We start from the raw sequence: 25,035 nt of genomic DNA on the forward strand, positions 1-25,035 counted from the left end.
GGACTTTCATCTTCTCACAAATGATGTTTCCATTAATAGCATTGTCTTACAATTGCCTTTTGTCTATCCATATGAGAATCATTCTTTCCACATTGTTAAGAATGCATAGCTGCTGCATAGATATTCTTGCCACTCTCTTTGAAGCCTTGAATCCTTAAATTTGTAATTGTTCTCAAGGATAATGCAAATCATGCATGTTAAGTGATTGTATGTGCATGATAGATCAACCATGCTCATTTTAACTTTTCATTTATTTTTACTCCCTCGTGGTAATTTTCTTGTGGCTTTTTCTTCCAAGGCATTTTTAAAACTCAACACAAAATATTATTAAACTGCACAAAAATGTTACAAATTATGTCTGAACACAAGATTGGAAAATGTCTGATCACTAGTGACACTAGGATGCTAGCAGAATAAGTTCTGAACGGGGGATCGAGATGGTGCGGGGGTTAACGTACTGGCTTCCCACCCTGAGGGCGCGGGTCCAAATCCCGGCGGTGTTGAATATTTTTGAGATGTATCTCGATCCCTACTTGAGGTGCTTTGTGGAGGGCACTTTGAGTGAGTACGGCGTCCGTCGGATGGGACGTTAAGCTGCGGACCCCTTGGCGCCTTTCGTAAAGAGTAGGCTAATGCCGACGCCGGGTTTCTCTCCACCCTTCATCCTTTCCTGTCCATCCCCTATGGCGCAAATGACCTTAGCTGTCGGTCGCCTCCCCTAAAAACTACTACATAAGTGCTGAATATAAAATAAAAGGCACTCAAATCATTTCAAGGAATTGCCCATTCCTCATCAATCATTGTGCGAAAAGTCACTTGCTTGGCGAGTCATTTAAAAAAAAATTTTCTTAGTTCATTGTGTAAATTACTCACTCAGCAAGCTGCTCAATATGTGGTGTTCGACTGTGCTGCTGTTTTATGCAATCATGAAGGCTGAACCTTTATCCATGTAAACAAATACATGCTATCTAACTTTTTGATGAGGTTGCAAATACAGCCAAAGTTGAATATGTACCAATGTGGAAATGCTACTGCGACTGTGCACATGTAGGCTTTCTGTAGTTTGGCAATATTAACCTCACTACTACTTCACAGTTCCAAGCTTATATGAGCTAAAAATGCATTCCAGCATGTTGCAAAGGAAACTCAAAGAGGGTTTATTTATTCCAATAAATCAGAGTACACTTTAAAGTTGCCATAAGGCATAACTGATGAGATTGAGAAATGGACCACTGTTAAGAGTTCTTGCTCTTTTCATATCTATGCCAAAGTGTTTTGGCCCTTCTCTCTTCAGCTCACTCAATGTGCCAGACAAAGACTGTGGTGTAAATGCTTTGTTACAAGCTTGTGTAGCATTATAATTGCAACCTTTTGCCTTCATATTGTTCACCTCCATGACATTGTTGGCAACATTGGCATGGTTATCACAGCCTTAAAGTAGCACAGCTACAAACTTTCATGCCCTGTGGATATACCTTGAAGTATCACAAACTTCGAATGCACTTAAGCTATCTTAAGAACACTCTAAAAAGACCTTTAGTTAGAATAACTCACCACAAAGCAGAGGATTCATTACTGAGTTAAGCCAATTTGTTCCACTTTGAAGATTAGAATTGTTGTTATCCTTTGAAATTTTTTTGGAGATATATGGTCCAAGAGTTCCCAAAATTGGGAAGTGGCTGAGCTTTTTCCGTTCAAAAGGATGAAGATTTAAACATTCCACAGCTTAGCCAGTGCAATTATCAATCAGTGGTTTTGGACACTTGCTTTAGAAAGAGAGTTGGAAGTAGGATACCCAACTTGTAAATCAGCCTCATTAACTTTTACATGGAGATGGCCCCAAAAGTAATCACATAAATTGGTAGAAGTATGTCCTCAAGACTTGCTCCCAATTTCTATAGCCTTTTTACATTCTTAGATTAGCATTAGTGTAAATTAAACAATCCATCCCTGACTACCTAATGGAACTGTTCAGGTACGATTGTTTAAATTAATAATTTCTTGGATTTCAATGCAACAATTTCAGAGTGTAAAAATCATTCGCCTTGACTGGGATTCGAACCCAGATCCCTCAATATCCGGTCAAGTGCTTTAGCCACTTAAGCTAATTGTTGCATTGAAATGCACATTAGCGGATGACTCCGTTGAAAGTTACTGTTGCGGCATCTCCCGCAGTTTCTTTGGAATTTGTCAAAGGGAAAACACCATAAGTGTTAAAAGTTGGCTTTAACCTCGTGGACAGTGGCGCCTCGCGCACGACTACGAATGCATGTGACATTGTATGTACGGTATTTCGTCACAACATCTAGTTCCTTTAAAAGCCCCAAAATTTCAAATTTTAAGAGGATGCCTCGGTAGCTTAAGTGGCTAAAGCACTCGACCGGATATTGAGGGATCTGGGTTCGAATCCCAGTCAAGGCGAATGATTTTTACACTCTGAAATTGTTGCATTGAAATGCACATTAGCGGATGACTCCGTTAAAAAGTTACTGTTGCGGCATCTCCCGCAGTTTCTTTGGAATTTCTTGGATGTTTAATATTATGCAATGAAATAAAACAGTATTTAAACAGCAGCACATAATTGCATCTTTTTATATCTTAGGCAAAACAAATTGAAGCATCTTTCATGAGAGAATGCACATGTTTAGAAATAAACGCAGATCACAAATCAGGGTTTCCCTTCTCATGGTATCTTTGATGATTCACATTTGCTACTAGACTCTGTTTATACTTCCCTTCGACACTGAAGTTTATTAATCTATGCCACCAACCAAAGTAAACGACCTAGCAGTTGATTTGATTGGTAAGGGCAGAGATCGCCTAGTGCAACATAGGAACTTGGGTTGTCCAAATTCACCAGTATCTAAACCCAAATTCCAAATACTCAACCTGCAGAGCTACACTTACAGCACTCCTTAATTGCCAAAATTCCTTTTTTTTTATTAAAGGAACATGGAAATTAAGTGGAAGTTTGAGGGATGACATAAATTAGCATACCATGATGACCATTACAAATTTTATTTACAAACAATTAAAATAAAAATATTTCAAATTCTCTCCATAGAATCACAGAACACACACATTTTTTACAGTAAATTTCATCAAAATAAATCTATCATCATCAGATTTATTTTGGCATTTGTTTCTTGTGAGAAGTGAAGAAACTACAAGACAGTCATGGCATAATAAAATGAGATACTGGTATGAATTATGATGTTATTTTAATTTCTACAAAGAATGAAAAACTTTAATATCCTTTCCGACCTCTGAACCTTTGCCTACCATCCAACTGTAACAAAATAAAGATAAATAGTAAAAATAAGGAATTAAGCAATTACTTAATAGAATACAAAGGCAAAATGTACCAACATTAGATTACATATATGTAGTTGAATGTTAATAGTAAGGATCACAAAAAAATCTCACATACCAGTGATCGTTTGCACTCAAAAAAGGTAGTTCGTAGAGCGTAGCACTCATCAGGCACGGAAGGATCTTTGATTTTAAGACATTCCCTAGGTGTTTTTCCAGACTGTGGATTTAAATGGTAATTTGAAATAGTTTTACGGACTGTTACTTTCATATATTCAATCCTTTGTCCACTAAAATCCGATCTGCAAATTTATCCTGGCATTCCCACATTAAGGAAATTTTTTAAGATCAATAAAATTCTGTATCAACTAAAACATACAAATATATCCTTCGCATCATGCTCGCAAAATTCTCGGATGAACATTAAATTTTCCCTTCATCTAATATTGTGATTTCATTCGATAATTGTTTATTTGATATGGTCGGGGAACTGCTAGTACCCAACTGTGCTAACTTGACTCTCCAGGGTGAAATTATAGTACATGTGCACTATAATTTCACTCTGTGAAATGCGTACATCTTCATCACGGTAATGAATACATATATGTTTTTCTTTGGGAATCAATAGTGCCAAGCTCTTTGATGAATAACATGCAACAGGCTCTAAACTCGTCAATTTTTTTTTAAGTTCGCACAGATTGACGCCTTTCACCTAATCTTGAAAAGCTTCAATGGCTTATATGATCAATCGGATGAGTTTCTTGGCACATTCCTCTCTAAATTTTTAGTTTTCTACCTCAGCCGCAGCTTTGTGACTTCCCACCTTCCCATTAAAATGTTACAAGGGCAATCCGGATCACCTTTCCTGCGACATTCCTCGAGACTACTCATTGGATACCATATTTGATGAATGCACGTTCGTTAAGTAATTACGAAAGTCATTCAATCGCGTGCAAAATAGTATTGAAAAATTAAGTAGTATTGTATTCGGATGTCAGTAAGTTAAACGCATTTCTAGATTTGTTCCAAATATAGTAACTATATTAAATATTGCAATACTTGTTCATTCATACCCTTGTGTTTATTGCAATACAATTTTAAGCAGTTTCACCATGTCATTATATGGGTTAATTTTGGTTAATTCTGTGCCCTATTTTTTTATCATTTGATTACTGTTAATTGAAAGTTATGTACCCACATTACTGTTCACATAAAATGCCCCGAAGGGTCTCGTACTTGGGCATAGGAAAAAAATTATCCCTCTATATCCTAGAGTAACGTTTGCAAAAACATTTGATGGCATTTCTCATTCAGGGGACAAAAATATCACAATTTTAACTTCATAATAACGAAATAATAATACCTTCTTTACACAATCGCTTTCCAATAGACACATCTTTAAATCCGCACGTATACCGCTGCATGGACTTTTGTCTTTTAATTCTTGAGCTGTCTCTCCATCATATTTCATCATCTTGACAGGTGATATCTCAAGAACAGGGTCTCCTCAAGATAAAGGACCAATTTAATTAAAGGCTGAACTTTCAATATCCCAAACGAAGTTGAACACGACCACAACTCAATCACACAATTGGTCAATAACAATTGACCGGCGTTATGCACATACGGTTTAGCGGGCGAAATGTGATTTGTGTATGTTATGTTTTCAAAAAGAAAATAATTTCCATGAAAGAACTTAACCTTCTTTTGAGTTGTATTGATGTATTTATACATTAATTGTGCATCTTATTGATCGTAATTTCGTTTTGTTATGTTTAGGAAATGCATATCGCACGCACGTGTGGGAAACGTTTTCTAGAACAGAGAAGTCGGATACCCGATTTCTTTCTTAATAGATTATATTCTGCATTTGGCAGCGTTTGCTCAAATAACGTGTTACCACAAACACGATTGGAAAGAATAATCCGAAGGGAAGTAAATGGCAAAAATGGTAATAGTGATTATAATAAATGGAAGTTACCCTCGGGGTATAAAACAGATATATGCATCTATAACACTATCATAAAATACAAAGTTCCTCTGGTTTTGAGAAACAAATCGTTTGTTACATGGTATATGTGTGGACCGACAGTATACGATTCAGCTCATTTAGGGCATGCTTGGTGCGTGTATGGTTGATTATTTGAGTTTATTTATATCAATTTCTGGCACTTATATGAAATTCTAATTCTATATTTACATAGCTGCTATGTCAAATTTGATGTAATCCGAAGAATTTTGGAACAATTTTTTGGCATAAATGTTGTAATGGCAATGAGTGTAACAGATGTCGACGACAAGATCATTAACAGGGCAAATGAGGTGAGAAATTAAGCATAAAAATGGCAATTCATATCCCGCAATCGACGGACATTTCAGCAAAGTTCTTTGTATTATTTTATGACTGACTTAAAAACTGACATGGAATTTCTCCATCGTGGTCATGGTTGATATGTTGCCTGAGACACTTACTTCGCCGTGGAATCCATGACTATGTAGGAAAAACTCAAAATTTAGTTTCCCATTTTTTTGTCTGGAGTACACAGTGATGAAAGAGTTGTAGTTCAGCGGGTGAAGCTCTTAGCTTCTGACTGGAAGGCGCAAGTTTTACTGTAGACGATGTTTCTGGGCACTCAAGTTCACCAAGGCAGTGTAGCTTTTCGAATGTCATAGCTTCATGAGAAACCAAGGATGGAACAAATAGGAATCATGGTCTCCCATTATTACTCTATTGATTTGGATTCAACGTCTGTAAGGCATGTTCATGTGTGAGATCTGCCCTCACCTAACATACCAACCTCAAGGTTGTTTACCTTTAGTATGGGTTTGGTAGAGTTATGGGCTACTCAGCATTAGTATCTCAAAGAAGAGGTCTTTTGTATTCACTATTTAGGCATTGGCATTCTATTATTCATTTTTTTAACCATAAATGGACCACCCCCTATTACTATGACAAATCTCTCTAATTAATACTCATGTATTTAATCATTGAAATATTGATACATGTATCATGAAAATGCATAAGATAGCAATAACATATTGGTATTAAGTGTAGTGTAACATTAGAATATGTTATCTCAATACGGGTATGGTAAAATCAACTAATTATATTTATGATCTCAATTACTCTTTTATAGAGAAAAGAAGATATTACAAATGTTTCACGTCACTTTGAAGCTGAATTTTGGAATGATATGAAACTCTTGAATGTAACACCACCAAATGCAACCCTCAGAGTGACCAAACATATTGATGAAATAATTTCTTTTGTTTCAAAATTAATTGATGTAGGAATGGCGTACACAGCTGTTGATGGTAAGTATGTAAAATGATTCCCTTAATCTAAATGAAATATGGGCAACATTGGGGCCGTTAGGAGGGGAAGGATAATCTAGAAATTAGAATAGTGCCTATGCTTTCATGTTGTTGTGGAAGAGAAGCTCCACTGGATGGGTATGACGTTAAAACTCATCCCTGTTTGTGCACAGTGTTAGATGGAGAGGTTGAGCTTCTACTTGGTGATAGCCAACTACAGATTCAGGCTCAAGTGCAGGTTTCCAAGATCCATCATATGTTACTGCACACTAAGTATCTAAACATGCATATCATGTTTGAGTGCTCGTCCAGTTTACGAAATGGTGTACTGTGCAGTTGAACCTTTTTCCAAATCATCTCAATTTCGTCTCTTTTCATACGTAAAATGTCGCATCCAAATGTGATCCCCATCATCTCTCTATCCTTCATCCATTCCTTGGAACATCCCACTCCCCTGCCAGATTACCCACCCATCCCTCCTGGTGCAAATGACCTTGCTGCCTCCCCTAATAATTACTGCTGAATGGCTTTTAGGAGTCAGCCTCTCATATCTGAACTGTCAATGATGTCTTTTAGGTCATTTGAAAAAGTTAAGGCCAGGAATTCCATAACTGTGTGTGGCTGTGATGCAAAGTTCAGCGTGTAGAATTAAATCTTGACTGCATTGGGAGATGTAGGTTTAACTTCTGATGGTTCATGGGATAATTCTTTAATAAATATTTCTGAAATCTATGTTTGTTAGTTTGGCAGCAAATATTGCTGATAACCAGCATAAAAGGTGTTGGAAATATGGGAATGGAGAAATACTTTTTTCTGGAAAGCATGCTTTAAAAATGAGGTGTTCATTTAATTGAGTTCATTTGTTACAAGTATGGGTTGCGGTAGTCCAGGTGTTAGAGTGTTGGACTACTGACTGGAGGGCCCGGGTTTGATTCCCAGGCAAGCCACTCTGGGCACCTGCAGCTCCACCCAAGCTATGTGATTTTTCTGGGTACCAGATCTTCCTGGGAAACCATAACCGGCACAGGGAAAGGAACTGGCCCCCCTACCATGATGTGTGAATTTCACATGCCTTATAGGGCTTAGTACTGGGTGAACTCTACCATCACCTACCAAACCAACCTTTCGGGTTGATCAAATGAGTATCGTTTAACACTTTACCATGCCTTCTTTCAATGTCATTTGAATTATGGTGTTGAGTTATGGGGTCATTCCCCTCATGTTAAACAAATTTTGCTACTGCAAAAGAGAGCTATTCGCTCTCTTGCTAATATACCACCACGTGATTCCTGCAAACCTTTTTTTATTAGGTATAGAATCATGACTGTATTTTGTTTGTATATCTTTAAGGCTCTGATTCATGTGAAAGTTAATCTAGAAACTTACCTATTAAGATCCAACCTCCATAACTATTCCACAAGAAGTAAATCGAATCTAAATACTACTTATTGTAGATTGTCATCAACTTACAACACATTTCACAATATGAACATACGACTGTATAACTATCTGCCTACTCAGTTGAAATCAGATGGTATCCAGAGTTTCAAGAATAGGGTATATACCTGGTTACTTGCTCACCCACTATACTCATTGGATGAATTCTTTTGTGACAATTTTCATCACATTTAAGAAAGTATGTTTATATGTTAAATAATACTTATATTGATGACATTTAATATGGTTGTACCATTTTTAAAATGAATAAAGTATTATTATTATTATTACTGTGTTAATGGTGACATGTATAGATAGTATACAGCCTACAAGATTGAGGTATATGTGAGAAATAAATAAAGTAGAACATACTAGTAGGTTGGTGCGTGCAGGATATGGCTTTGACATGGGGAAGTCGTCTTGAAATCACTTGATTGTTCATCAAACATGGATGTGACGCAATGATAAGAATTTAATTCTGAGAATACACTAAGAAAATTGTAGATCTAGTGTCCTCATAACAAAGGGTACAAATTTGATCATAGATCATGGTTGAATAGTATCATTGAGGATAATAAAAATTCTTAAAATAGGCCTACTATGAATAAAGATTAGTGTGTCCTGCATATCACCGATAATACATTAATTCCAAAAATATTTTAAAAACATAAGTGGATGTGCTTAAATGTGAGTTGACTGTTATCCCAGAATGTAAAAATTTGTTCTTAATTTTGTTAAATGAATTCAAGTTTAACATCTCTTAAAGTGGAAAAAATACTATAAATTGTAGCATTAAAATCCTTCATGATGCATGGTTTCTTCCATGGTTGACTCAAACAGCTTAATTATTATGAATGTTGATTTATTTTCAGGTTCTGTGTATTTTAACACTGGCTCCTACAGTAATTATGGCAAATTTGTGTCTGTATCTCCTGAGGAAGCAGGGGGTTATGATGAATCAAGCCATAACAAGAGAATCATTGATGAGAATATCAAATACAAAAGGTCACCAATGGATTTTGCATTATGGAAGTCGAGCCCCGACACCAATGAACCAGGCTGGCAGAGTCCCTGGGGCAGGGGGCGCCCTGGGTGGCACATTGAGTGTTCAGCTATGGCCAGGTGATTTGGAGGATTTGATGAGTGAAGGGCAATTATGTTTGCATATTACAATACATTTATTATAGGTATTATTTTACAACAACACCTATGATTTTAATATGTGGCTAAAACTGCTGTGTCGTCACTTGAGTTTTGAGACTAGACACGCAGAATATTGATCTGATTTCTTACAGTTATTATTATTTGCTGTTAACTTAGTATAAATAAACATTTAAGAACGTACAGAAAACCCCTACATAGTATGATGGTTACATTATTTGAAACTGCCAGATTTTGTGAAATCGTACTATTTGAAAAACAACTGAAATGAAGGATACGGGGTTGCCTTTGGGTTGCAAATTATTGGATTTGGTTCAGCAATATATTTTATGCTCATGCAATATTGTACCTGCTGAAAATAATTTCATATTTATACTTCCAGTAATGTGTTCACCTGATGATGACGTTTGAGCGTTGAAACCGGTTGTACGCAAATAAAGGACAGTGGAAAGATACATTGTATTCTTCATTTAATGTGTTCATTATTTTATCTATTTATAAAATTCATGTTGTCTTTATGTACCTTGGCATTTTGCAGCATAGTTGGCTGCCCTGGGGTACTATCGAGTATGTAGTTTGAAAAAAATAGAACCTTAAAAGACAAGGTTTTCTCAAGATGTTGAATCTCTGACCTGGGAGGGTACAAATCAAAGTGTGAACCAGTCTGTGAGAAATACTGCAGTTGGTCAAGACCTTGGGTTTGATTTTTTTGTAGGCAGAGGTATTTTCACACTTAAATCATGCTGGCTTTCAACATGATAAACTAGCATTTGCTTACCAATGAAGTCACTGGAAGTATTTGAACACAACAATATTGTAAGATCTTAAGCAGCCTGCTTCTGATCCCTCCTCCTTTTAGATGTGCGGTGGAACCTTGTACAATGTGTGTGTGTGTGTGTGGGCTTGTGCATTCCAATGACCCCTGGAGCTGTGCCACTCACATTTCAAAAGTCTCCAATCTATACCTATCCTCCTGCTTTTGTGACCATGTTTCCACGCTATACATAGGTAAGCTCCTTATCAAAGTGTTGATGAGCCTTTTCTTAGCATCTTTACTGAACATCCCTGTCATCAACTCTCTTCTCCTTGTGAAAGCGTCTTTGCCTAGTGCAATTATTCTCCTTACTTCCCTAACCTCTAACCATTTTGGTCCAAAACACTTCACGTAAACTGTTCTACCTGCTCTAGTTTTTACCCCAGACCTTCTGGAATCGGTCTACCAGGGAGCCTTTGAGTCATGAAAAAGCCGCTGGCAAAATGGTGTCGATGCTCAATGGAAGTTTTTTGAAGAATTTTGAGGCATTGTAGCAATATCTGTAATAAATCTTTTTATGAAATTTTTCCCGATACTTTTTACACGAACCATGTATACTGTCGTTGTTTTATACTTGTTTTTGACAGTTTTATAACATCGGTATTACTTTGGTTTCAAAATCTTGAAACAAATTGGGGCATTAAAAGAATTTAAATTAAAAATTTTGTTTAAGCAATGGCAATCACATCTTGTTGAAAATGACGACTGCAACTAATGAAGTTGGGTATGCAGAGGTAAACTGAATCTTGGCTCATGAAATCATGATGTATGAATTTGCTGTGTGTGTGTTTACTGTGTGCATTTTTGAAGCCATCAAAGTATGTTAATATGTGTATCATGCTTCTATCCAACAGTAAGCTTTTTGGCTCCAGAGTCGACCTTCATTCTGGTGGTGTTGACTTGATATTTCCACATCATGAGAATGAAGAAGCTCAAAGCTGCGCACATCATGGAGTCTCTCAGTGGGTCAACTACTGGATTCACACTGGTATGTACCTTGATGGGTTTAAACTGAGGTCAAGTTAATCTATTTATTTTTTTGGAATTCTTGGCTGAGAATGATTCCAACGCCCTTTGCAAGGCCCACGACCCACCAGTGATGTCACTATCACAAATAGATCCTCTTATTCAACTTAATCAATTTGAATTTGATTGTATGAGGCTCTGCTTTGTGAACATTCATGGATCCTGAATAAATAAACTGATGATGTTGCCCATGCATCAAAACTATTAGTATTCTAATAAAGTTTTTTGTGTGGAAAAATAATAAGTTCTTTGTTATTCAGTGATTACCAATTTGATAAGGGCAATTTTACAAATAGTTCCAGATGTTCTCTAACACGTTTTCTAGAGGATTATATCTTTCAAAACATAACCTGGGTTAGTCATTCATGTTGCCCTGAAATCATTCGAATTACTTGATCAATCAAGTAGGTTCTACACATTTAGACTTGAACCAAGCATGAAAGTAATTACCACACGAACTGATATATTGTGACTATAGGGAATCAACAACAAAGGAGTAAATTTTTCAGGATTTTCTCTTTGGGTACAGGCAAAATATAATAATCAATGGAATTAGTTCTGATTTTGTAAAATCAGCCTCTGGTGTCAGTGCAGTGTATTGATCCGCCCCTTTTCTCCATTTTTATCAATGACCTGTAGCATCAGTTAATTTTCCCATCGCATGGTCATCTGCCAAAATATTAGGAATAAACACAATGATGTTCTTCGTAGCAATCCAATGATATTATTGCATAGTAACAGGAGTGGGGTCTCCAATGAAATGTGTCAATGTGTGCAGTTATGAGTTTTTGGGAAAAGACATCCAATCAGCCCGAATGCCATAGACTAAGATAGGAATACAGAAATCATGTGGAACTGGTAAAATTCTTGTTAGTCACATTAGCTTGGGAAGGAAGCACATAAGAAACATGATCAACATAAATTTCTCTTTCCGGAGGAATAGTTTCAAGGAAATGTTTGATTAAATGAAGAACACGATGTATCTTTCCACTGTCTTTTATTCACGTACAACCAGTTTCAACGCTCAAGCATCATGTCACCGATGACGCTTGAGCGTTGAAACTGGTTGTATGTTAATAAAAGACAGTGGAAAGATACATTGATTCTTCATTTAATTAAAATGAATTTCCACAAAGTTGAGCCGGGAACAATTGAAATGTTCGATGTTCAGATTCTGGGGATACTGCATTTCCGGGCCCATAGGATAATGCACATTTTTTGCTCTAAAATCAGGCTGCATCATCTAATAGGCTGAGGGGGTATACAGGTATGACTTCCTGGTATAAGTTGCAAGCAGATTCCCTTAGAAAATTACTTTCTATTGAGTATTTTTCCCCATATCAGGCATAGAATAAGATTATCTTTGTGACAAATTTCAATGATGACACTGTTTTGAGCCAGTAGTAAGGAATAGAGCTTTAATATTTCTGTGATAGTACATCCTAAAAAATGCCTGTATCAATGATAAATGTATACAATGTAGGGCATTTAGTTTCATCTCACTTGCCATGGAACGTCTATGCATTGGGCTAAGGGGGAAGTCACTCCTCAGCTTAAGCATAGTATTTCTCATAATAAACTCGGATTTCACAAGCACTCAACCTTAAGTAGGAAGATGGTTCAATGCGTAATGTGTTCCCTTCTATCTATTGTACATTTCTGCTGTTGCGCACAGAAACTAATTGTTGCATAAAAATTTAAATTTAGATTAAATGAATGAGATCAATAGAGAGCAGAGTTAAATGAAACAGTTTCTGGCGTCACTTGGTGGAAAATCTTCATATTGAACTTGAAATTAAACCACTTGGCTTTTCCACATAGAAAACTTTTTATTTACTACCCAGGTTTCATTATGGTATAACATCATCAGCCCTCATGACCTTTGACCTGATGATGTAATACCATAAAGAAACCTGGTAAGTAAATAAAAAATTTTCAATGTGAAAAAGCCAAGTGGTTTAATTTCAAGTTCAAGAGAGCAGAGTGTCATTCATTATCACATTTAAACTTGAAGCTGTGAATTACATTTCAGAACACAGAAACAAAGCAACTGAAAGGCTTTTTGGCCCGCCTCTGACATAGGTGATGATATGAAAATGGAGGAAGCAGAAAGTCGATTCAGTGAACGCGAATAGGAGTAAAAGAAAAACTTTACGTCCATGTAGCCCTAATGGTCAAAGCTCGAGGAACATCTTCAGAACTGGATAATAAATCACAGGAAGAACAGGATTACTGTTTCAACAAAAATCATTTTAATTGATTTTAGAAAATTAGTCTAGTGATAGTATGTGTATTGTTGATTTTTCTGGGAGAGCATCATGGTGGGAAGAATTCACGGAGAGAAATTTTCTGTGCATGCATACCAGAACTACAATAGCACAAAAACTATCACTTGAATACTATGGAAAGGTTATAGAATTCCCCTGAACATAACTGTGTATGTGATTTTAGCAGCAGAGATGACAAATTTCTGGGATTCTATGCTAAATAAACGTATAAAACCATAAACACAGTAATCAACCCAAAGGGTGGTTTGGCAGGTAGGTGATGGTAGAGTTCACCCAGTATTAAGCCCTATACAGCGTGCAAAATTTACATATTAGGGTTATAAGGGGGGACAGTTCCCTTTCCTTGTATCGGTTATGGTTTCCCAGGAAGATCTGGTACCCGAAAAATCACACGACTTGGGTGGAGCTGAGGGTTCCCAGAGAGGCTTGCCTGGGAATCGAACCTGGGCCTTCCAGTCTGTAGTCCAATGCTATACCCCTTGACTACAGTATCCCCAAATTTTCATGTAATTGCTAACTTTTTAATGAAACTACTATATTTCCTTCTTATAAATTGTTAGCATTAAAATACTTTTCTGTCTGATCCAAGTATTTTCATGAATTCTTGCCTAAAAAATCATAATGCATCTTGGGCAGTGGTGCATCTAATAGGCCAGGAAAGATTGCTCATTCAAAATGGTGGGCAGTGTTCCTGAATTGTTGAAACCAATGTTACTTGCTGGTAATTCACTTGTAGGTCATTTGCAGTGTATGATTGATCATTAAGTACATCATGAACTAAATCCAACTATTCACTCCAAGGCAACCCAATAATTAAATTCACAAATACTCTTCAATGTTAAATGATCTTATATTTTTTGCAATTTCATAAATATTTCTCTCTTCAGTTCTTATAATAGATTTTACAAACATTTTGGTGCTATTTTGTTAGCTTAATGTGTACCGCATATGCAGTACAACTTGAATTGATTTGGCGGGTATTGCATGAGTGTCAGTCATTACTAGTTGAAATATGTTCGTTTTGCCGACACCCGCACTTGATGATGAAAAATCCTCTTTGCATAGGGTTAGGTCCGGACTATAGGCATAATGAGGAATTTAATTTTCAATATCTCTGCTAGCTGCATCTCTGCTATGTTAATTGATCTCATTTTAAGCTGAGGTTTTCACCACTACATTCATAATTTGCAATAATATTCTCATTCATTAAATAAAATAGTGTACTTTCAATTAATGGGGGGACTTATATAGCTGAAAGCTGTGTCAAGAATAACTGATATTTTAATTTTATCAGCTTTCACGTAGTTTGACTGTATTCTTGATTTCCTTATGGAAGGATTTCGATTGTTTAATCTAAATGAACCATGTAACTGAAGTTCTCTTCAAAAAATATCAAATTATCTAATAAAACTTTGTCAAGAATCCTTCACTTTACCTATTACCAATATAGCCAATGAATCGTTTCTAACTGGGCAATTTCCTGAAGAATTAAAAATAACCAAAGTTATTCCACTACACAAAAAGGGAGCCAAAGACCAACTGAATAATTACAGGCCAATCTCACTAATTTCATGTATTTCAAAAATACTTGAAAAATTGATGGAAGAAAGACTATTAAAATTCCTCATAAAAAATAAAGTTCTTTCTCAGTCACAGCATGGCTTCACAAAAAATAAAAGTGTAGAAACTGCATGCAGTGATTATGTCACTAAAATTGCCCAAGCTTTAAGTGATAAAAAGCATGTTATAGGGGTTAACATGGATCTATCAAAAGCCTTTGATTCTGTAAAATCTAGCATTCTTTTAACTAAACTAGAACATTATGGTATCAGGGGAGTAGCTCATCATTGGCTTACATCTGTTTTGGAAAATAGGAAACAGTATGTAGAAATTGTCGGAAAAAATGGTGCTACCTACAAATCAAAAATGAAAACTATTAAATATGGTGTTCCACAAGGTTCTGTATTAGGGCCTTTACTTTTCCTGGTGTATGTGAACGACATTGAAAAAGCTATAATCTCTCCAGAGAATAATAACGTGGTGCTCTATGCAGATGACATAAGTCTAATAGCAGGTCATACTAAATCATCTCAATTAGAAATAGACATGTATGCTATGGCGAATTCAGTCGCTCAATGGCTGCATGTAAATAATTTACAACTAAATGCAAGAAAAACAGTTTACTTGGTATTTAGTAATAGAGACCTTCAGTCAAATATTTCTGTAGAAATAGAAAACCAATTGATTTCTGAGTTAGAACATACCACTTTATTGGGTTTAGAAATAGACAACAAGTTAAGTTGGAGGTTTAAAATGGAAAAATGTAGTAAAAAATTATGTTCAGCCCTATTCCTTTTAAAAAATCTTGCCAACTATTGTAATACAGAAGTATTAATCCCAGTATATCATGGTATATTTGAGTCCATAGCTCGATATGGCATTGTCTGCTGGGGGAGTTCAGCACATGGAAACATCAATAGAATACTCACACTTCAAAAACGTGCGTTAAGGGTTATATTTAAACTAAATGCAAGAAAATCCTGCAGGGAGTATTTCAAATGTCACAAAATCATGACCATTCCCAGTAGATATATGTATAATGTGATATTGTATGCCTGCACGAAAACACCTTCACTGATCAGAAATAGGGACGTTCACAAGTACGACACCAGGGGCAAGGAAAATCTTCATAATGGCCATTGCAGAGTAGCAGTACTAAAAAAAACCCCTGAAGTTTCAGGAAGACTACTGTTTAATCGGCTTCCTGAAGAGTTAAAACGAATACTCCCCCAAGAAAATAAATTCAAAAAAATGTTAAAACATTTCTTTTTAAATAATGTTTTTTATAGCGTCCAAGAGTACACAGAAAGAGCCAATGTAGGAAATTCAACTTTTTTAAATCCTTAATACTCATATATGTCATGTACATTATTATTCCTAAGAACCTGTATACAATTGATGTAATTGAATTTTTGACGAAGCCCATACAATTATGTATTGTTCTATGGCGAATAAAACTATCTATCTATCTATCTTCTGTAGCCCTTATGCATTTGCATAATTAGTTATTGTTAATAAAATTGCTGTTTAAGACTTTTGATATTGATTATTCCACATGCAAACACAGTATGAAAGTCTTAGAAAATATACCCAAGGATCTGTACATTGCTATTAAAAGATGGATGTAATGTGGCATTGCTGATTACATAAATGGTGCTATTTTAATATATTTCAGGGCATTTACATCTGAAAGGACAAGAAAAAATGTCAAAGTCATTGAAGAACACATTAAGTATCCGGGAGTTTCTATCAGACTACACAGCAAATCAGTTTAGGATGTTTTGCCTGCTCTCTCATTACCGCTCAGGTTGGTGTTGTGACCTATTTTATAAGAATTACTATTTCACTGAAAATAATTCAAATTTTATGCAATCTTTTTTGTATCAGTCAGTATAGTTTAATTGGTTCACCAGTGGATAAATGGTTGTTAAGGGCTCACCCACTTAGAGTACTCGTTAGAGAAATAATCAGATTCAGTGGCTTTTCAAAATTTTCAAATGGTCAAGTATGTTTGATGAAGTTGCCACAAGGAATTTCCGGCATTTTCTAAAACTGCCAACCAATGTGATCAATATTTGACGGTCAGAATAATGCTTTGGTATATCTGTACAGATAAACATCGTACTTGTAATTAATCCTAAGGCTTCTGCGACATCTATCTGATGAAGGATCCATGCTGCTTCCGGGAATTGCCATCGTGTAGGTTGATTATTTTGCCCCCAGTCCTGGAGGTGTCTATGGATACTCATGTAAACACTCTTAAATGAGCAACAACACTGATGCACAATCCTTGTCACTCATCACATTTGGTCAATACAGAGTACAAATTTCCCGATGAATGCCAGCAGCTTTGAAGTTTATTGCCAGTAAAAACCTTATCACTAAGCGGCTTTCACATTTGATAGGGTTTCCAGTTTTAGTGCTCATTTTGACCAGCTTCCGTAGACACACAACAAGCAGCGTGGCCTTCACAACACTGCAGCTCAAGGCGTAGTGCCCTAGTGTGTGTGTCTATAGACCAAACATTTGACTCTTCCCACTAACTCGCTCGCCACACCCAAGCGTAAGTTAGTTTCTGGACAGTTCTTGTACATGAGCAAATCAGGGAATACCCTGTGTTTAGTACGCCCATTGGACTTGTCAATATAATAGAATGAGTTGTGGCCTTTCAATCATCCCCCCCCCTCCTCCTTTTTCTATTTAATGAGCTATGTATTGGAAGGAATGGTCAGCAAGGGTTGCATTTGTAATTTATATGATATATTACACTGTTTTAATCCTGAGAATAGCCAGTCATTGTCGGGGAGGAGATGGGATTGTTGGGAGAAATCAAAGAGAGGTAGGAATGATTTTTTTATTAGATGGATGCAAAGTATATTGATCGGTAGTGGGATGTTGAAGACTGATAGAGGGGAGAACATTGGGCGAGTGAGGAAGGGGTGAAAATAGGATAGGTATGTTGGATGGGGTGAAGGGAGGAAGGAATTATGTGGAATTCAAGAGGGGCTAATTGTAGGTTCGGATGTGTTTGTGTTTTGCCAGAAGAGGCAAGGAAATATATCAATATACAACTGTAGTGTCCATCCAAAGCCTACAACGAGTGGTAGAATACCAATACTTAAAGTAAGATTTAAAATTAAACATTTTTGTGCAACTTCCAGTGCTGTTTACTCAGTCGACCCACAATATTAGAGAATTTTACTGGCTGGAGCAACAAGAAGTATTTGAAATTGTATGAAACTACCCTCATGAACACTGATTGCTGAGATTTCCTGATTTCATATACATGGTTTGAATAAAAAGTTTTAGGAAGAGTTTTGGGAAAATAGATTTTTTTTCAGATATTACTTCAATACCTCAAAATTCTTCAAAGTACGTCCCTTGAGTGTCAACACACACTTTTGCCAGTGGCTTTTCCACAATTCGAAGGCTCCCTGGAAGGAGAATTCTAAGGGTACCCGTGCAAACTTCTTTGATGGTACTTAGGGTCCCATGTTGGTGTCCTTTGAGGGAGGGAGGATTTTACTTTTGGGAATAGGAACAAGTCTGCTGGTGCCAAGCCGTGACTGCAAGGGAGTTGAGGAATGGTCGTGATGCCATTACAGAAGGTCATCGCAAGCAGACACTGGACTCTGCCTTTGGTCATCATCAAGACCTTATAGGATGAGTTTTGCGCAGATCTTTCGTAATACCAAATTTGCAGTGATAATGGTGTGTACTGTCTTATCAATACCAATATGATCTGTGATCATGCGCACACTTAACTGCCATTCTGAATTCAGCACTTCACGCACACATCAGGAAAAAATATTACTGATACTTTTTATACAAAACTTTTAGGTACTATTTTTTTGTTTTTAAATTTTTGATGATATCTATTGTGATATGTAACCATCTGATGATAAATAAAGAATATTATTATTATTATTATGGTGGTCATACAAAGAAGGTAATATCATGCCTTCAGGGTCTAGTCCTATTTAACATTTGCTCTCAGTAAAAAGTGCACCAAATGGCTTTTTTTTTTAAATTGAAATGAAATGGTAAAAGTTTTCCAAATGGATTAAATATTTTCTAAGAGTAATTTTTGTGACAGTAATTGAATTTAATATTTTCTTTCTTGCTAGGGGTGGCTTACACCAAGGAAACAATGGAAAATGCTGTTGCAACAATGAATAAAATAGAATCCTTCCTGGCTGAGGCCAGTGCATACGTTCTTGGGAAGAAAGAGCCAGTATACTTGGATGAATTGGAATTGGAAAAGGTGCTTACTCAGGCATAGATATACCATTTCAAATGCTTGAAGGGGAATTAGCAATTGTCTCAAGAAAGAGTTATTTCCTCTCCTTCCATCCAATCCTTTCCACAATGATTGTGGTTGGTGACAGTTGTTTACCCACTTGGTTTTAGTTTTCCCCCCTTCACTCACTTCAGTGCATGGCTTATGAGAATGCAATTACACTGTGGTGAGTCATCTAAAATGTCATGTTATCATGTCCTGAGAGAGGGACTGTGTACTCAGCTGACGTTTGCATGGTTTTATTTACATTGAAATCAAAGTACACTATTACAAATGAATCTGTGCCTAATTTAGCTGTAAAAATTATTTGGAATACATCCATCAAATGTTCATTACATAAGCACAATGAAGGCAACGAGAGGGGTTAGCTGCGTTGAATGTTTGCTGTTTCCAGGGATGTTGGTGAATGGAATGTGATTTGAGGCATCACGTTGTGGAAACCATTCATATTGGAAAAGAAAATAATTTGTTCTTCCTCCTATATTTTACTATTCACGACCTTGGTTTCGACTTACAAAGTCCTGATGATGACTTTGTAAGTCTAATTCTAGGTCGTGAATAATACAATATATGTGAATGAACCAAGTATTTTCTTTTCTGAAGTTGGTGACCTTGCTTGTTTTGGTCGGGGAATGTTGTTGACCTTGACTGCATGGGAGTGTGGAGTGTCATATCAGAGGTGAGGGGGGGATTAGGGGTTGGGGCTGCTGGGGTTTTTAAATGGCTATATAATATTGGGCCACTCGCTGCAGTTTATCGAAGCCAGAGGATGCCATTCTCTGTCTCAAGAGTTCCTCTTCGGTTTACTGCTTTTGGGAGTAAGCGGGCACATGAGGATGGGAACAGTAACACTAGTGCTGAATGTTCCCTGACTGCCCTTTGTCAGGGATAAAAGTCAATGGGACTATTTACTGATTGGTACATTTTTGGGAATTTTGTGCAAATGGGTGAAATAATTTAAAATATGTACGTACTGCCAAATGTACATACAATATACGTAAGAGGAACTTGGATGAATTTTCGTGATTGGCAATGTAATATGTGTACAAAACTTAGCTATGGATTTTGTTGTTTGCTGATGAAGTGTAGAAATTGTAAATAATTGACTATAATCAAAAATTCTTAAACATGTTAAATTTAAAAGTTAGGAGAAATATAGTGAGGGATGAGTGGATTGGATGTGCTGGTGATGGATAAGGATAGTCGATTCTTCTGGTACCCCAGATCAACTGTTTACCATATTGTGGCTAAGTATATAACTTTGGAGAAGTCTGGGGCAGGTTTCACTAACCTGGCGAGGGAATTTTATTCGAGGAAAGGCGTGCTGGTCCTGATTTAAGCACCACACCCTGTATCTTCTCTCACACATTCTCTCAACATGACCAAGCCAGCCAAGTACGTGTCTTTCAGACTCATCTATCCGGTGAATGCATTCAATCCACATTCTTCCATGATCAACTCAACTCGCACCTCACCTGGTACATTTCCAACAGAAGCACTCTAGACGGCTACTTGCCGCAAGTCGGTGAAGTGCGTTGTACTGTGAAATAAAGTCTGTGGAAAATTACAAACCCTGAATATGGACATCAAACAATGCCACAAAGTGAAGCCTGAAAGTTTTAAATATATCTCTGCTTAAAAGGCTGACCCATGGAAAGGGTACACAGCACCAATCTTTTAGGTTTGTCTATTGATGAGTCCTTAAACTGGGGGATCCATACCAATGCCCTATGCTTCACTTTGGCAAAAAATGGATTTATTCTACAAAATATTACAAACATTGTTGATTTAAATATAGTGAAAATAGTTTACTGTGGGAACTTTCAGTCACATGTGAGCTATGGAATTATTTTTTGGAGAGCATCTCCTGGCTTACGTAGAGTTTTTATAATGCAAAAAGGATGTATTAAGTATGTAACAAAAATACCTCATGGCAAACTTCATTTCAATGCAACAATTTCAGAGTGTAAAAATCATTCGCCTTGACTGGGATTCAAACCCAGATCCCTCAATATCTGGTCGAGTGCTTTAGCCAGTTAAGCTATCTAGGCATCCTCTTAAATTCTGAAATTTTTGAAAAGCCCCAAAATTTCAGAGTTTAAGAGGACGCCTTGATAGCTTAAGTGGCTAAAGCACTCGACCAGATATTGAGGGATCTGGGTTTGTATCCCAGTCGAGGCAAATGATTTTTACACTCTGAAATTGTTACATTGAAATCACATTAGGGGATGACTCCATTAAAAGTTACTCTTGCGGCATCTCCTGCAGTTTCTTTGGAACTCATTTTAAAGGATTGAAAATTGTAACTTTACCTTGTATGTATATTTATTGCTTATGTATGTATGTTAAGGATAATATCACCAACGCTCAAGTATATGGGCAGAATACTCGACAGAGTGTTGATGTCCATTTGTTCTGCCACTGCTCTGCTATGCATGCATGTTTCTGGAGTCTTCAGAACCCTGAAACAACTGATTGTTTTTTTCTCTGACTTGTCCTACATTTTACTTAGTGAAGTCCTGGGACCAATAAATATTTTTATTATTATTAATACCATCTTTGCCACCTCAGCATCCAAGCAAGTGAGTATTTGCATTGCAAAACTTGGTAGCACTTGTATCTAGAGTCCCTTTTCAATGGAAGGGTTCATTCTCGAAACATTTGCTCTCTGTGGGAGAGAAAGGCAAAGGCAATCATCGCTTGGGTCTGTTGGGGTTCTTAAACTCGCCTTACTTCACTTCCTACTCTAAATATCTCTCTCTTATTCTGTCTGACTAGTAATATGTTTCTAAAAGAAGAGATAATACAAATAATAGCTACTTAAAATCACACATCCATTTATCATTCATCCAGAATAGTAATTTTCAATAACTAGCATTCAGGACTTATCCCTTGATTGCCTCTGGTAATTGATGTTATTGAAAATGAATCTTCCCTAAATTAGTCAATTTCCTTTTGGTTTGCAGAATGTAAGTCACTTTGAGGATAAAATGCAGAGCTCTTTTGCAGATGACTTCAATACTCCGACAGTAGTGTCAGCACTTATGGAACTGATTTCTTACTGCAATAAGATTCTCAATCCAAGCAGTGTAAGTTATGTCTTTTCTTCAGTGACTATATGTATTCTGAATGCATGAAATAAACAATTCATGAGCTGTACTTTAATTTATTTTTCCTGTTTTCAGAAACTCTCCAAAGCAAATTTGAGCTTGGAAAAGAATTCAACCATCCCAATTGCTGCAGTTGCTATTCTAATTATTAGAACTTTGGAAAAGTTAGGCATTGATTTAAGATACGATCTAAGGAGTAGTTATCACGAGCCAGCTCATGGAAAAGGGCATAGTATCCATTGGAAACAATTAATGGATGTTTCAATATCGTTTAGAAATGAAGTACGTGGAATAACTTTAGACGAACTCAATAAACGTCCAAAAAATGACCCTGGTAATGATTATTTAAAGAAAATTTTAGCTGTCTGTGATGCTTACAGAAAATCTCTAGCTGCAGAGGGAGTAACTGTGAAAGTAAGTATGCTCATTATTACGTATGGCTGTTCACTCCATGTTAATGTTAGATCTCTCAAGATGCTAATTATTTATCCCTGCAAAAAATGATTTTTTTTCTCTGAAGTAGAATAGCTGCATGTACTTTGAATAAGGATTCGAAATTTCCATAAATATCCGGAGTAATAGTTACTATTAATGTTTTGTGGATAGAGTGCTTGAATGCCTTTATCTCAATTACACAAGATGGAACAGAATTCCAGAAAATAGTTTTTCCCATACGCATAATGAGAGTGCAGTAGGAGGGTGTAGATTCTAAGCATAAATCTTTCTTCTAATGAGTAATGGTCCTGTGGTATATTACTAGAAAGATTTTTGATTTAACGTATTGGTCAACCTAGTAACAGACCTGAAAAACATTATTTGTTTCCTTGCTTCTTTATTTACATGCCAAAATCGATAATTGTTGGTGTCCAATAGGTGTTTTTTTTATTTTCTAGAGAATAACCCCATAGACATATTGGCTAATTTTCATTATGAATAGACAGGGTTAGGGTTACTGCATTTTATCTTTTGTGGGAGTAATATGCTGCTTGATATGTTTTGTATGTGAATAAGGTCTGCCTCAATATGTTGTCTTGTTATTCTTTTTAGGATCATGAGAAGTCGTCTACATGGACAGTGGCTAAAGTTGATGGTAAAATCAAAAATTAACACATAAGCTTTTGATTAACATAGTGGGAGTATTAAGCTCTATGTGGTTGAATTTAGTATGCATAGAACAATAGCATTGGAAGTGCGGCGACTATATTATGATTAAGAGTGGTGTAAGTTTTATTCTTCTCTTCTATGGAATCTTATGCTTTTGTCAAGTGCTATCTAATACAGACCTTAAGATTTCCCTTTCTGTAAAAGTGGATATTACCAATTCATTTATATCATGGAATGACCTTCCACAGCTTTTTTATGTCAGTGAGTGTTATGATTTGCAAATTTAGATAAGCATTTTTTTTAAATTACGAATCTGGTATAAACTGTGATTACATTTATACAAAAACATTTTTTTGTAAACTGATAAGTTTGGGAAAAAAATTAAAATAAATGGATATTTTTTAACAAGAAAATGATTGATGATTTGTGATTATTTCTACCCAAATTACCTTTGACTTGATAATCTGCACATGCCTCATCTTAGATTTGTAAAAGAATTCCAAGAGTTCTCAATGGCATTTCCGAACTAGCCCTGAACACTACTGCAAGGGTGCATGGAAGTGTGTAGTATGCCATCTGTGGAAAAGGAAAAGAAGTCTATGAAGGGAAGAAGTGAGTGTGTGTTTATAAGTGCATGTATATGTGATTGCTCCTGCCTCTAATTCAGTGACAATTTGTAATGCTTTTTTGTGTTCTTCCCTCATGAGTTTATCCAGACTCAGTGACCGAGTTGGATCCCCCAAATACTTAAAGTGTTCCCAGTTGGGTCTAATAAGAAATAGTATATCTTTGTTGTATATTCATGGCAATGTTAACAAATGTCTATGTTTTCATGGAAGCATATGTAATACTTGTGTTTTCCCCATGGGATTGATGTGCTGGAGGGTGCCAAGTACTTACATATTTAACATACTTCTTTATGCTCATTTAAGAAACTCTGTAATGTATTAAAAAACGATCAACACAGTAGTTAACCTGAAGGTTGGTTTGTCAGGTGATGGTAGAGTTCACCCACCCAGTACTGAAGTAATTAAAGGTATACTTCTATTCCTAATTAACGAGTCATTAAGAATGGGTTTATTTCCTGAATGGTTAAAAACATAAAAGTGATTCCTCATCATAAGTCTAAAGGTAATACTTCAGATCTAAATTCTTATCGCCCAATATCAATCCAATCTGTTTTTTCTAAAATATTTGAAAAGGTATTTTACAATAGACTCGTATCATTCTTGGGAAGTAACAACCTCTTGTCTTCTAATCAACATGGTTTCCGTCAAGGGAAGTCCACAATCTCTGCTGTTTGTGATGTAATTAATCTATTCTGTTTGCTTTGGACAGTAAATTAAAAATTGCTGCTATGTTCTTCGACCTCAGCAAGGCTTTTGATACTGTGAATCACCCTTGACTCTTAAAAAAACTTTATTGTCTTGGTATTCGTGGTGGAGATAATAATTGGATTCAATCATACCTGAGCAATAGATCCAAGCAAGTTGTTATCAAATTAAATGGTTGCTTTTACCCCTCACTTAAAAAAGGGGTAACTCAGGGTGTCCCACAGGATTCTGTTTTGGGGCCCATTTAGTTTCTAATCTATGTTAATGACTTATC

The 25,035-nt window shown here is 36.3% G+C and overlaps 2 protein-coding genes across 2 annotated transcripts; one reads left to right on the forward strand and one right to left on the reverse strand.

The window, feature by feature from the left end:
• Positions 1-3,010: 3,010 nt before the first annotated feature.
• On the reverse strand, positions 3,011-4,900 carry LOC139687864 (cytochrome c oxidase assembly factor 5). The gene is made up of 3 exons (XM_071585200.1): positions 4,676-4,900; positions 3,431-3,532; positions 3,011-3,289 (listed from the first exon to the last, which is right to left on the reverse strand). The coding sequence occupies exons 1-3, from the start codon at positions 4,784-4,786 to the stop codon at positions 3,248-3,250; spliced, it is 255 nt and encodes an 84-aa protein (XP_071441301.1). The 5' UTR covers positions 4,787-4,900; the 3' UTR covers positions 3,011-3,247.
• A 34-nt stretch (positions 4,901-4,934) lies between these two features.
• On the forward strand, positions 4,935-23,795 carry CysRS-m (cysteine--tRNA ligase-like protein, mitochondrial). The gene is made up of 11 exons (XM_071585201.1): positions 4,935-4,965; positions 5,092-5,435; positions 5,517-5,634; positions 6,450-6,627; positions 8,937-9,186; positions 10,894-11,027; positions 16,589-16,720; positions 19,041-19,177; positions 22,180-22,302; positions 22,399-22,737; positions 23,371-23,795. The coding sequence occupies exons 2-11, from the start codon at positions 5,095-5,097 to the stop codon at positions 23,428-23,430; spliced, it is 1,812 nt and encodes a 603-aa protein (XP_071441302.1). The 5' UTR covers positions 4,935-4,965; positions 5,092-5,094; the 3' UTR covers positions 23,431-23,795.
• The last annotated feature ends 1,240 nt before the right edge of the window (positions 23,796-25,035 follow it).

Source organism: Hetaerina americana, unplaced genomic scaffold (assembly GCF_022747635.1).
Source record: "Hetaerina americana unplaced genomic scaffold, ioHetAmer1.1.p SCAF_2, whole genome shotgun sequence".
NCBI lineage: Eukaryota > Metazoa > Arthropoda > Insecta > Odonata > Calopterygidae > Hetaerina > Hetaerina americana.

Bases quoted from the DNA above. Each gene is read 5' to 3' on its own strand.
- LOC139687864 (XM_071585200.1), bottom strand. From the start codon at position 4,786: ATGATGAAATATGATGGAGAGACAGCTCAAGAATTAAAAGACAAAAGT. The intron at 3,533-4,675 runs GTATTATTATTT...TTAAATCCACAG, and splicing joins AAAGCGATTGTGTAAAGAAG to TCTGGAAAAACACCTAGGGA. The intron at 3,290-3,430 runs GTATGTGAGATT...ATTTTGTTACAG, and splicing joins TTGAGTGCAAACGATCACTG to TTGGATGGTAGGCAAAGGTT.
- CysRS-m (XM_071585201.1), top strand. From the start codon at position 5,095: ATGCATATCGCACGCACGTGTGGGAAACGTTTTCTAGAACAGAGAAGT. The intron at 9,187-10,893 runs GTGATTTGGAGG...TCTATCCAACAG, and splicing joins GAGTGTTCAGCTATGGCCAG to TAAGCTTTTTGGCTCCAGAG. The intron at 16,721-19,040 runs GTTGGTGTTGTG...CTTTCTTGCTAG, and splicing joins GCTCTCTCATTACCGCTCAG to GGGTGGCTTACACCAAGGAA.